General features: G+C 41.6%; 4 protein-coding genes and 1 non-coding gene across 5 annotated transcripts; 3 read left to right on the top strand and 2 right to left on the bottom strand.

Annotated features, from left to right (window-relative positions):
• The first annotated feature begins 453 nt into the window (after window positions 1-453).
• On the top strand, window positions 454-2,430 carry LOC133836256 (probable ATP-dependent RNA helicase DDX55 homolog). The gene has a single exon (XM_062266638.1). The coding sequence runs from the start codon at window positions 530-532 to the stop codon at window positions 2,360-2,362; it is 1,833 nt and encodes a 610-aa protein (XP_062122622.1). The 5' UTR covers window positions 454-529; the 3' UTR covers window positions 2,363-2,430.
• Window positions 2,431-2,713: 283 nt separating this feature from the next.
• On the bottom strand, window positions 2,714-3,836 carry LOC133836258 (ER membrane protein complex subunit 10). The gene is made up of 2 exons (XM_062266640.1): window positions 3,699-3,836; window positions 2,714-3,636 (listed from the first exon to the last, which is right to left on the bottom strand). Exon 2 carries the CDS (start codon window positions 3,613-3,615, stop codon window positions 2,926-2,928), a length of 690 nt encoding a protein of 229 aa, XP_062122624.1. The 5' UTR covers window positions 3,616-3,636; window positions 3,699-3,836; the 3' UTR covers window positions 2,714-2,925.
• A 133-nt stretch (window positions 3,837-3,969) lies between these two features.
• Window positions 3,970-5,106, top strand: LOC133836257 (tRNA (cytidine(32)-2'-O)-methyltransferase). Its single transcript, XM_062266639.1, has 2 exons — window positions 3,970-4,213; window positions 4,273-5,106. The coding sequence occupies exons 1-2, from the start codon at window positions 4,093-4,095 to the stop codon at window positions 5,076-5,078; spliced, it is 927 nt and encodes a 308-aa protein (XP_062122623.1). The 5' UTR covers window positions 3,970-4,092; the 3' UTR covers window positions 5,079-5,106.
• Window positions 5,107-5,990: 884 nt separating this feature from the next.
• Window positions 5,991-9,086, bottom strand: LOC133836880 (DNA replication licensing factor Mcm2). Its single transcript, XM_062267474.1, has 4 exons — window positions 8,955-9,086; window positions 8,708-8,900; window positions 6,714-8,650; window positions 5,991-6,646 (listed from the first exon to the last, which is right to left on the bottom strand). The coding sequence occupies exons 1-4, from the start codon at window positions 8,955-8,957 to the stop codon at window positions 6,125-6,127; spliced, it is 2,655 nt and encodes an 884-aa protein (XP_062123458.1). The 5' UTR covers window positions 8,958-9,086; the 3' UTR covers window positions 5,991-6,124.
• A 328-nt stretch (window positions 9,087-9,414) lies between these two features.
• On the top strand, window positions 9,415-9,486 carry Trnap-ugg (transfer RNA proline (anticodon UGG)). The gene has a single exon. It is a non-coding gene; the product is annotated as a tRNA-Pro (tRNA).
• The last annotated feature ends 4,451 nt before the right edge of the window (window positions 9,487-13,937 follow it).

Below are 13,937 nucleotides of genomic sequence, written 5' to 3'. Positions count from 1 at the left end.
ATTTCACTTTTGAATGATATAAGCTATTTTCGCGCCAAAGGACATTGCAATAGTCCTTCAAATGGCTGAGTTAGCCAGCACTTGAACCATTTCTCGAAAATTTTCTATGCCTACCCCTTGACGTTTTTTCAAAAAAAAAATTTTTAATTAATTTGCAAATGTTATTATGTTAATTGATACTTCTCTTCTTATAGATTACAAAAAAAGTATGAGTTTTTATGGTACTTCAAAAAATGATTTAATTAAAGCATAAACAAGGTGATGTTTTATCAAAAAGCAGGCAAATTTTCGCTTCACCTTTTAATTTAAAAACGTTTTTTATTCTCCAGGCTACCTTTTTGATTTGTTTAATTTACAATATTAACTATAATATAATTTAATTCAACCTTCTTTCTAACGGAAATTCACTGCATCAGCTGTTTTACTTCCGACTCGATTATTATCGATAACAGCGACAACCGCAAACCGATAACTACGCACTCTTTGTCAGGTGGCAACCACGCTGCACGTGGATTATTTGTTTACAACGATGTCACGCAAAACATGGAACTCGCTGGACAAACCGCCGCTTTCCGAGCCCGTGCTCGAAGTGGTGCAAAGCTTTGGCTTCGAGCTGATGACTCCAGTGCAAACAGCAGCTATTCCACTGCTGTTGGCTCGTAAAGATGTCTCCGCCGAGGCAGTGACAGGCAGCGGTAAAACGTTGGCGTTTCTTGTTCCCCTGCTGGAGATACTGCAGCGACGACACAAGGAGACTCCGTGGGGTGCCAAGGAGATCGGTGCACTTATCATCTCGCCCACACGTGAATTGGCACGTCAAATATCTGAAGTGCTCGCACAATTTCTGGAACACGAAGAGCTGGAGCACTTGAATCAACAGCTGATTGTGGGAGGCAATAGCATCGAAGAGGACATAGCCAACATAAGGCAACAGACGCCCTGCATATTGGTGTGCACACCCGGACGCCTCGAGGATCTGTTTCAGCGTAAGGGTGACGACTTAAATTTGGCAGCACGTGTCAAAAGTCTTGAGTTCCTGGTGCTCGACGAGGCGGATCGTCTGCTCGACTTGGGCTTCAAGACGAGCGTCAACAACATACTTGGCTATCTGCCACGTCAGCGGCGCACCGGTCTCTTCTCGGCCACACAGACCACCGAGGTCACAGACTTGATACGCGCTGGCCTGCGTAATCCTGTCCTGGTTTCCGTTAAGGAGAAAGCTTCAGTGAATACGCCAGCACGTCTGCAGAACTTTTACAAAATCGTGGAGCCGGAGCAAAAGTTTCTGACGCTACTGCAGTTCCTACGCTCGTCCACCTCCAGCGCCGGCAAAGTGATGGTCTTCTTTCCCACTTGTGCCTGCGTGGAGTACTGGGCCGAAGTGTTGCCGCCGTTGCTGCCAGGTCGTTGTGTGCTCGGCATCCACGGCAAAATGAAGAGCAAGCGTGCCAATGTCGTGGAACGTTTTCGCAACACAGCGCAATCGGTGCTACTCTGCACAGATGTTCTGGCACGTGGTCTGGATGTGCCGGAGATTGAGTGGGTAGTGCAATGGGATCCGCCATCGAATGCCTCAAGTTTTGTGCATCGCGTTGGACGCACAGCGCGACAGGGTAACGAAGGTAACGCACTGGTTTTCCTGCTGCCCAGCGAAGATGCGTATGTCAAGTTCCTCAAGCTCAATCAAAAGGTGGAACTGAGTGAGTTGGATGAGGATTGTGGCGAGGTCTCAACCACATTGCTGCAGTCCACCGTGGAGCAGTTGCATCAGTTGCAGGCAGCTGACAAGGGCATCTATGACAAAGGTATGCGAGCCTTCGTCTCTCATGTTCGTGCTTATACCAAACACGAGTGCAGCGCTATTTTGCGACTCAAAGATCTGGATCTGGGCAAGATGGCAACGGCCTATGGCCTGTTGCAGCTGCCACGCATGCCTGAGCTGAAGAACTATCAAGGAGACGGCTTTATAGCACCCAGCTTTGAAGTGGATCTCACCAAGATGTCGTACAAGAATGTGCAGAAGGAGCAGGTGCGCAAACAGAAGCTGCAGACGTATGAGGAGACGGGCGCCTGGCCAGGAAAGCAGAAGCCACACATGAAGCGCACCGAGTCGTGGGATCAAACAAAAAAGGCCAAACTAGATGCGAAGTCTAAGAAGGAATTGCGGAAGGCCAAGAAAGAGCGCAAACGCAAAGCTGAGGCAGGTGAAGCGGGAAACAAACGGAAACGGAAACAGCAATTTACGCAGGAGGATCTGGATGAGTTGGCCACGGATATAAGGCTCTTTAAGCGGCTCAAGAAGAAAAAGATCACCGAGGATGATTACAACAAGGCAATGGGAATTGAGGATGATGATGACTAAAAAAGAGCTCATTGTATTAGTTCAAGTTGTGATGTAAATAAATGGAAATGTTTAACTTTTTAAAGAAACGTCTATCTTTAATTTTAATTGGAGTACACGCTTGATAAATGTAGAGTTTTAGGAATTAACTTTGGTTCTTTTATTTAATTAGGGTTTAATAATTAACACATCATCATTACAAAAATTAATTAGAAATTCGTTTTTCCTTTATGCAAAAAAGGTAAAAATTTCAAATTATCCCCAAAATTTTTATTTTGTTCGATCCCATTTCTAAAAGATGTTCGTATATGTCTGTATTTTAAATGTTGGTAGTCTTTATTTAGTACCGTGTACTATAAAAAAAAGAATTACTTTTACTCGGGATATCCGATTAAATCATTTTTATTAATTACCTATAGGAAATGCCAAGAAATGTGATTAATGTTCACTTTTTGAATACAGAAATGTTATTCTAAAATTTTTAAAAATGCAAATCGAACTTTAATCTTCATTCAGATCGTATTGAATTTAAATGACTGCACAAAACGATTGCAAAGATAACTAGAATTCAACTAAAAATTTACTTATTTGGCGGCATCTTGATTTGTGGCACCCGAGATGAAGACCAACAGCACTACGGGCACAATATACATCCAATACTTGGCAAAGAATCCACGATTATCACGAACCTCGCCACGTTCCCGAGCTTCACGCTCTCTCTCGTATTTCTGAATAAAACTGCCGGTATCGGGTACTGGAGCTAACTCAGCGTGTCTAATGATAACATCAGATCGGAAACGTTTCTCCTTGATTTGAGCCAATTCTTCAGAGGAGCAACCTGAACCATTGGGTGTGGGATCTTGGGCAGCTGTAATTCCGGTCACGAAACCATAGGCATCCAGCGAGATCCAGAGCACATCATTGAGCTGGGCAGCGAGCAGGCTGCAAGCTTTGCTCGAGGTCAAAAAGCGTTGGGTGTTGCCATTCGGATAAGTGACCGTTGCCTTTAAGCGATAGAAACCATTTTGTTGGCTCAGCGTCTTCAGCTCCTCCAGCTCGCTTTCGCTCAGCTCATTTTGAAGCATAGTTGAAAGTCCAGCATTTAGACTGGGTATGGAGATGTTGCCGCGATGCGAGAAGTGTTCAGGCCTCGAGGGGGACAGCGAATGGTGCAAATCAATGCTGATCCAGCTGTCGTGCTCCAAAAAGCCCCAAGAACCGGATAAAATACAGCTAAACAGCACAATTAACGCATAACTCGGTTTTGTCCACATTGTCGTTTGTCTTCTTAATAGCTAGAAATGCAAAGAAACGGTTTAATTCGGAATTTCAGTCAATTTAACAAATAATTACTTACAATTTTTTTTAACCAGTCATTTAATATTTTCTCAGATGATTTTTAATAGCTATAAACTTATCGATAACCGAAAGGCGACAGTTGTCAAACACAGCTGATTTAAGCGGGTATGCTAAATAATATTTCCAAAATTTTAAATTAAAATTGTATATTTATAAATATTAAGTGATAAGTTTTTACGAGCTAATTATTAGAAAATATTTTACAATAGTTAAATTAAGCTGTTATTATAGTTCTGTTCCAAAATAAGAAGAATTTAAAAATTGCCATTCACAGCGACTCAAACACATGGATTGTCCATAAGTAATTGATAAACTCAGGCTGCAGCACTCTGAGCAACATAAATAGTCAGAAATTATTTATTTGACGACCCAAGAGTTCTGAGGAACTAAAAATGGGTAAAACATCAAAAGACAAACGTGATGTATATTATCGCCTAGCCAAGGAGGAAGGCTGGCGAGCACGCAGCGCCTTCAAATTACTGCATATCGAACAGGCTTTCGGCATATTCGATGGTAAGCAGATAGAAATCCAAAAATTGTAAAGAATCAATATTGCTTACATTGCGTCTCAGGTGTTCAACGTGCTGTGGATTTATGTGCTGCCCCTGGCAGCTGGTCACAGGTGTTGGCGAAGAAGCTTTTACGTAGTAGCCTCACCGATGACGAGAAACTGGCGGTGAAAATCATTGCCGTCGATCTGCAGGCGATGGCACCGCTCCCGGGCGTTGTGCAAATCCAGGGCGACATCACTAAGGAGAGCACTGCGGAGGCGATCATTGGCCACTTCAGCAGCGATGCACAGCAAAAGGCACAGCTGGTGGTGTGCGATGGAGCACCTGATGTAACAGGAGTCCATGAGATGGATGAATATATGCAGAATCAGTTGATTGTCTCCGCCTTGAGCATCGCCACTTTTGTATTGGAGCCGGGTGGCAAATTTGTGGCCAAGATATTCAAGGGCAACGATAATTGTTTGCTTGAATCCCAAATGCGCACATTCTTCACCAATTTCTGCATCTTTAAACCGCCCAGCTCGCGTCCGTCGAGCATTGAAGCATTTGTGGTTTGCAGTGGCTTCCGTTTGCCCACTGGCTACATTCCCCAGATCATTAATCCCGCCCGGGATGATATTAGAGCTTTGTCACTGAAGACCGGTTCGGAAACCAATCGCAGATTGGTGCCATTTATTGCTTGTGGGGATTTGAATGGATCTCTCGGTGATGATGTTGTGGGGTTGATGGATGATATAACTTTGGAAGATGTAGAAATGGCTTATGATAGCTTCATGAAATCAGATTCAACAGATGACTTTAAGGATGTGCTAAACGATGTTTTTCAGCAAGAGATTGCTCTGCGAAAGAAACAAATTTCTCAATAAAAAATAACAAGTAAGAAAGCTACAGTCGGGTGTACTCGACTGTGAGATACCCGCTACCCATTTTGAATAAAGGCAAATATATTGCGATATTATTTTCAAAATATACCAAAATACTATAAAAATACTAAAAATATACCAAATGGTATATGTGGTATATCGATATAGTACCGCATTCAAAATATACCATAGACGGCACGATATACCACATTGTCAGCCAAAGCAACTAAGACGCCTAGTAAGTGGGCGTTTTTGCCCATACAAAAGTATTTCTTTAATAACTTCCACAATTTTTTCTGATCGCAACCAAATTTTCAGGAATCATAACTACTATAGTATAGTATATACCAAAATTCGTAACTCTAGCTTTAAAATTACGCTTGTTATTCGATTTTTTTGATTTGCAGGGGCGGAAGTGGGCGTGGCAAAAATTTGAAACAAACTTGATCTGCGTGCAAACATAACAAATGCTGTCGAAAAAAAATTATAGCTCTATCTCTTATAGTCTCTGAGATCTAGGTGTTCATACGGACAGACGACACACAGACACACAGACGACAGACGGATGGCTATATCGTCTCGGCAGTTGACGCTGATCAATAATATATATACTTTATAGGGTCGGAGATGCCTCCTTCTACCTGTTACATACATTTCCTGCCGGCACAAAGTTATAATACCCTTCTACCCTATGGGTAGCGGGTATAAAAATTATAATAGAGGCTGACTAAAGAAAATCCTAAAAACATATTTCTTTCAAATCGAATAGGAAATATCTCTAATAGAGTATTGATATCCGTTTGATAAAACATTAAAGACCTTAACGAAAATGTTTAAAAATACTTGACAGCATAATAAACGCTTTTTATTTTGTGCAATATGAAAAGGGTCAACAAAATTAGTATAAGATAAAGATTATTGAAGAACTTTAACCAAATCTTTATTGGACATATAAATACATATAAAAATGGGAAACAAAACGGTATGGCGTGAGATTATAATTAAATGAGATGTTGGCAGATGAATATTCGGAAATACTAAAACATATTTTAAACAGCGCCATCGACAACAATCTGTAGAATTGTGCGTCGCTTGGGATCGTAAGAGAAACCATTGCTGCGGAACAATTCGGATTCGTAAAAGGGTTTCAAATTCACAATATCCAGCTGCTTGGCACGCTCAATAAGATCGCGTTCCATAATCTCCACATTGGTGGCGCTGGGTCCATCCTTGCAGCGAATGTAGGCCAATTGATCGAGCGTGAGTTGACGCAGAATGAAGAAGAGCAGCTCGGAGTGATCCTTCTGGAAGGCCAAGTACTTTTGGAATGTGTTGCGCATCTTCTTCATCACACTGAACTTTTGCGCCTCAATGAAGCTCTCCAGCATCATGCGAATGGCCATGCTGACGTCCGCCTCCAGCACGTTCTCGCGCAGATGGAGACGAGCATGTGCCTCTGCCATGCGAATAACGCTCTCGATGTGACGCACCGTGATGGGCAGCGAGCCGGTGGCAAACGATTCCTGACGCAACTGCGAGTACATCTTGGCAATCTTGTCCTCATCAATGTTCTGCAGAAATTAAAGATTCCATTTAGTAAATCATTGTCAAAGAGAATCAATTATAAGCTTTACTTACTGTCAGCTTGGGACGAATATTCTCCTTAGCGTAGACAATGTATTGACGTAGCAAATCTTGTGGAATTTCATCCACCGTCTTCAGCTGTGGCTCCTCCAGCTCTGGCTGCTCCTCCTCGCTGGGATGATGCTTCATGTGCGAGTGCACCACAAACTTGGCCAGCTGCTGATCCTGCATGGGATCAAATTCATCCTTGACCACACAAAGAATGTCGAAACGCGATAGAATTGGCTCCGACAGATTCACATTCTCCGAGAACGTCATCGAGGGATCATAACGACCACCAATAGGATTGGAGGCAGCAATGACCGTGCAACGTGCTTGCAGAGAAGTGACAATGCCTGCTTTCGAAATGGATATCGATTGCTGTTCCATGGCCTCGTGTATCGAAGTACGATCCTGATCGTTCATCTTATCAAACTCATCGATGAGGCAAACTCCCTGATCCGCCAGCACCAAAGCACCTGCCTCTAGCGTCCATTCCTTGGACACGGGATTGCGACGCACATAGGCAGTCAAACCCACAGCACTTGCTCCTTGTCCTGTGGTGAAGACAGCGCGTGGGGCAATCTTCTCAGTGTACTTGAGAAACTGTGACTTTGCTGTGCCGGGATCACCGCAAATCAGCATGTTGATGTCACCACGCACCTTGTGCTTCTCACCGGGATTCTTGGACTCGCCGCCAAAGAGCGCCAAGGCCAAAGCACGCTTAATATACTCATGACCATAGATGGAAGGCGCCATCGAAGAAACAATACGCTCGGCAATGCGCGGATCTTTGCTCAGTTTTTGAATGGTGGCAATGTCCTCGTCCGTGAGCGATTGCACCACTTGCTTGGAGTCCTTGACTACCACATGATTGGCTATGATCACTGTGGCAAACACTGGGAATCCTTGATCAGTATTTAGCGAGCCATCATAGTTGTTTGTATAGATGCCGGTGACTTCCAGTTCATCACCCGGTTTGCATTGATCGCAGAGATCGGCGAGGAGAATGACATCCTTGCTGCGAGGTATGCGACCAGCTGGAATACGTCCTGGTGACTCTTGCAGCGTAATCTTCTGGTAGTTGCGATACAACGTCTGCTCCATGTTGATCGAGAAGGGTCCAGTGCTCTGGCACTCGGGACACGAGCCGGGCTTAACTTCCGTGTTCTGTGATTGCACAAAGGGTCCCAGGACATAGCCACACTTAACGCAATCGTACTTGATGACCGACAGCTGGGGCAACACTCCAGTGGTAGCTGTGACCACGCCCAGGGTGCGCACCAATTGATTGAGATGCAGTTTACGGAAGGTGCGCAACTCTTCAATCAGCGGCAGCTCAGAGACACGCACATGAATCTCGGTGGTCACACGCTCGTAGGTGGGAAAGATGGACAACACCATGTCCTTGGCCACCTTATCGAAGATCTCTAGCATCTGAAAGGGAGCTTCGGGCAGGAAGTAAGCCAACACGTGCTCCTTGTTGGCCAGATCAGTGTACGAAACCACAAATGAAGATTTGTTTTGCTCGCACATCCGGCGAATGCGATCGCGATATGTGTAGGCACCACGATCGTCGACAAAGGTGCGCAGGAATGACTGGAAGCGATTGGCAATCTCGGTGCGTGGTCCCAGCATGCTCACCCATTCTTTTGTGGAATGTCCCTTGGTGTCTTCCAAGTTCTCAATGGATTCAATCATCTCAGCATCTTCCACTTCGCCAACGGCGGCTTTTTCGCCAGCACGACGCTTGGCACGAGGTCCTACATCATCCTCGTCGTCGGATTGACCGAAACCCAGATCGCGATCATCACGATGAATGCCAGCAGCGCGATCCCGACGACGCATTTCATTTTCGGCAGCAAAGCGTTCTCCTTGCGACATCTCCGAGAAGTCCTCATCGTCCAGCATGGCGGGATCATAGTGATCCAACTCAGGCATGGCGCGATAATCTTAAGGAAATCATCATCATTAAGAGATCATTAGTGGAGTTGACTTTGTGCACTCACCATTCTCCATGTTGTCGCCAAAGAGTTCCTCGCCATCCTCATCTTCCTCATCGCGCACTGTCTGATCCCCTAGGATTTCATCCTCATTCTCGAAAGGCTCAAAGTCGCCCACAGGCGACGTCATCGCAGCGCGTAAATCGCGACGCTCTGCGGCATCGCTTGGCGTATTTGGCGGAGGTGAACTGGGATTATCCTAAACAACGATATTAATAACGCGATGATATTAAATACTTTGTGGACAACTTACCATTTTATTTTTTTTGCGAGGCTTCTTCACTAACAAAACAATATTAACAACAGTTATCTCTATTTATTTGTTTCCGCTTAAAGTTTGTTGTCGCGGCAGCTGCAGTTGTGTGAGTCTGGCGTGCAATTTATTTTGGCGGGAAGCAGCGTGACCGCTATGTGATTTTTGAAAATTTCCTTTTTTACACTGTTAAATATACCACAAACACCTAGATTCATTCGACACCAATATAAAGGCAAATGGAGTTCCACATTTACAACTTGCATGAAAAAATACACAATTTGTATTGCATTCAACTTGCCAAAGAATAATTACCTTTTTAAATTAAATAAATATAACAAACTGTTCGTAGTTGCCACGTTTGTGTTGATGTTAGGAAGCTGATTGCTATGAAGAAGAACAGTAAACACATAGACTGTCACATTGTTTGAATACATTATTTGTTGAGCTCACGTCAGATGGCTCAATGGTCTAGGGGTATGATTCTCGCTTTGGGTGCGAGAGGTCCCGGGTTCAAATCCCGGTTGAGCCCGCTGAATTTTTTTTTGCATTTTATTTTTTAATTAAACTGATCTTAGTTATTACATATTTAACGAAATATAACATATTGGCCAAGTAATTTGAAATGAATTACAATATAGAAAACAAAACAAGCATCTTTTTCACATTGAGTTGTGCCATTATTTGCAATGTTGTTATTTTATATTGGTGTTATTTTAATTTATGTGATTTCTGTTATGTGCAAAAATGTAAAAGGTAAGACAATTTTGATATATAATAAATATGACTGCATTATTTTTTATTGTAATTAATAGGAAATAATAAAATAATAATAATAAGCAGCAATGGAATTTATACTGTGCATATACTGTCGCAAACAAATAAATTTAAATTAACATAGTCTGCCTAAATAATTGTGTCTATTATGTGACATTATTCATAAAGTGTTCAATATTTAGAACCAGCAAACTTTATCCAATCGCAGCAAGGCAAAGTGTCTGCATATGATCTACGTAAAAAAGAAAGGGAGAACGCATAAATTCGTGCTGATGATCTTCATGCTAACCCTTTCTAACTCACTTGCTGTTCATACAGTGTCGTGCATATCTTTAGATATGTAAGTAAACACGACAATAGCTGTCATTTCACACGCGCTCTCATTCGCACTCTCAACGATCACTGCGATTGGCAGATGAAAAAGATTATTTTCCATTGCGTGCAGCATTAAAATGCAGAGTTTCCAACCGAGTTTTGCTGGTTACACTAACATGGCCATTTAGATATTTTGTCAAAGATTATGATATTGCAGCAGTTAGGCAGGGGGAAGGGGAGTAGGTCAAACGTGATTCTATTGCATGGCACGTGTTTGGACACACATTCTATAATGCGCTGCGCCTTCTACTTAATTATAGTAGAATATACGGCTCGCTTATGGGGCGGGGCGATTTATTGCACCGGAAGGAGTCGCCTTGGCAAAGCTGCAAGTGCCGTTAGTGTTGCTGCTGCTGCTTTTGCTATTGCTACTGGTGCTTTGTATTTGCATAGGAATCGCATGCAGCGACAATGGGCTGGTCACATGCAGAATAATTGCGGCCATACAATGACATTAAAGCGAAGCCACAGCCTAAGTGAAAATTGGGAGTGGGGTTTTTTTTTGGGAGGCGGCTGCGTTCCGTGACGTTGCCGCAGACAGCAACTAAAGCGAGCGCGAGTGAGAAAGAGACAGAGGGACAAGGAGAGTGAGAGAAAGCGTGCTGAGTAATTGCAGCTTTAAATGACATTAAACGCGCATCGTGCAGTTTTGCCTCCTCGTTTTTATTTATTTATGTATTCGCAGTTGTTGTTGTGGCCATTTTTTTTATTCAGTCTTAATTTTGTATGTTTTTTTTTTTGTTTTGTTTTTGTTTTTGTTAGCATTTCTCAATGGCGCCTGCCGTGTTGTAGTTGCCACGGTACGTGCCACAAAGCCAGAAGTCATTTGTCGATACGGAATTGCCCAGACATTTTATAAGCACACGGCAGTCACTTGCAGTAACTATCCAAGACAGCGAATTATTTCATATTAAAATTTAAAGGCGGCCAGCTGCGAAGAGGAGGAAGGTGTGTTTTTTGTAACCAGGTTGAAGCTCAAGCTCAAGCGATTGCAAATTGAGTCATTTTTCATTTGAAGCGAAAATTAATGGACAGTGGCAACGCCACATAACCGAGCGTGCGAGCGAGACAGACCGTGAGCTATTATTCTAACCTCAATATGTCACATTTTCGTTGCTTACAAATTGGAGTGTGTTTTTTCAAATGGAGAAACCCTAAAGTTTCCACACTTACAACGGGAAACTAGGAAATGTAAATATATACTGTGTTGTGTAGGTGCACTGCACATATTTCGTATTTACATTAAATGTACACAAAGAAGAAGAGAGTTGTTGGGAGTCAAGTCATTATTATTACTATTATTATTATCTAGGGCATTGGAACATATGCATAAGCATAGTGTTGACATAAACATACTAACATATTGTAGTACATCATTTATTATGTATGCATCGCACACACATACATTAATAATTAGCTCACAATGAGCTGTAGAAAAAGGCAATTTATGCTCCATTTGCTGAACACGTTTTCTAACATAATTGAGGAGCAGCCAACTTAACATAAATTTTGGTGCAGCCAACTTAACTCTAACTAAAGGTGCCAGATTGCTGCACATAAATTTAAATTTCAAATTTATGCGCAGCCAACTTAACTCATCTGATATTGCCAGATCGCCGCGCATAAATTTAAATTGCAAATTCAATGTGTATGACACCAGGTTTTTGGGTTTTAACTAAATGCATATTTTGTTATACATAAAATATGCTTTCACAACCTTGCCCCTTTCGCTATAAATAAACAAAACCACACAACACTCTATACAAAGATGATGCACTAATGCCATAAAAACGGAGTTTTGCCAGTTTGTTGTCATTACCATAAAAAAGCATATAATTTCATGATGAAGGTAACTCAGCTACAGTCGAACCTCAATATGTGCGTATAAAATCTCTTTACATTACATTTCGCACATCCTTTTTTGGGGGGGTAGAGCGTCATAATTTGGGGACGGGTGGGAGAGGCGTTAATAAGCACAAAATCCCACATACACCACACAAATACACACGTAAAGTTTGGCAAATTACGAGGTATAAAAATGGCGTCTCATTATGGTAAATTTAATATTTCATGGGCAATTTGCCAGGATTGAAACCGACACACTTCAAAAATTGCGTACCTCATACATACACACACACACATACACATACTCGCACACATATTGACATTCAGGCACTCAAATTCATTCATTCTTCATTCCAGGCTTGCCGCATAAATGTGGCCGCTATAAAGCAGGAGAGCAAGAGCGAGAAAGAGGGAGAGGGAGAGAGAGATGGAGAGAGACACTCACACTTTTCCATTGCCGTTTCTTCATATGCTTCACTCATACAATTTTAAACTCAATTAAAAGTTTGCGTATTAGACAAACTTGTGCCACGCCGAGACGCGTTGTTGACGCGACCACGCCCCCACCTATCTCATCATATGTCCGCCCATTCATCCATCCATCCATCCATCCATCTATGCTCCGCCTATAAGTATGCAATTTAGCATTGCCAATGGACCTGGGGCAGAGAGCGAGAAATGTGCGTTCGCTGCCTGCCATTTGCAAAACCCAAATGACATTCGTATTTAGTTGTCATTAAAAATGTGCGCGAGATATATCTAAATGACTTTGGCATGACACAGGCAAGTATACACACATATATACGTGTAGTACACATCTGTATGTGTGTTTGCGAACGCGACACGTGTTGAGGTTGAGCTCCTTCAATTGAAACCAACAACCCATTGACATATTTTATATGTACTCACAGTTCGTATGGGCATTGATACGCTTTTTAGTTACACTTTATACTAGATGGTATATGTATATACCAAAAATTGTGGTGACTTGCCAATTACACTTCTTGGCAACCAACATGACACACTTTTCTTACCTGAGACTCTGCAAGCTGCACTTGCCAAACCTTTTACTACGTGAGCAATTTATAAAAACAACATAAAAACTACAACTACAGCTTGATTTTCTGATCACAAAAATTGCTTCTCGATAAATTTAAAATATTTGTAAGTTATGTTAGAAAATATTTGTTCAATTGAAAATCATGCAGCTTTAGTTTTAAACCTCATGCACAACTCTTGAACTTCAATTTAATATAGCCAAGAATAATTAGATAAGTTTTACTAATATTGTATGTAAAGATTGAAACTATTGTTTAAATGAATTATGATACAAAAGTAACTTTGTTTGAAATTGACGTTCATAAAATATTGATATTATTAATTTTAGAGACAAATGAAGCAATGGTTTATCGTTAGCTTAAGAATGATGCGAGCGAAACTTATACCAGTAATAATCAAAATTTGTTAATTAAAAACTTTAATATTTTTAGAGTTAAAGGAATTTAAATAGGCGGACAGACAGAACGACGGATGCAAACTTTGGGAGTCAAATATCTGCTATAGACTAATTTTATTTTTTTATATTTTGTGTGTCAATATATGGTTATTTGGCATACGAGTAATAATCCAAAATTGTAATTTAATAGCTTTAATATTTTTAGAGTTAAAGGAATTTAAGCAGGCGGACAGACAGAACGACGGACGCAAGTTTGGGAGGTCAAAGGACTGCTTTGTGACTAAGTTTAGCATACTTTTGTAATTTAATAGCTTTTATTTTTGTGTCAATATAACATATTAATGTTATTTTCCACGCCAACACTCATCCTTTTGACAATCCCGCAAAAAATTGGGTAAACTACAAAAAACATGAAGCGAGTTGCTTAAGGTGAATTAATTGACGCTTAAAAAACAGAAATGATAACACAAAACATTTCCGGCAAAGCTGGATTTTTCCACTGCAACCGAAAGTAAAACAAAAACCGAAAA

The sequence above is a fragment of the Drosophila sulfurigaster genome, chromosome 2R (assembly GCF_023558435.1).
Source record: "Drosophila sulfurigaster albostrigata strain 15112-1811.04 chromosome 2R, ASM2355843v2, whole genome shotgun sequence".
Lineage (NCBI taxonomy): Eukaryota > Metazoa > Arthropoda > Insecta > Diptera > Drosophilidae > Drosophila > Drosophila sulfurigaster.
This window is presented reverse-complemented; position numbering and strand designations above follow the sequence as displayed.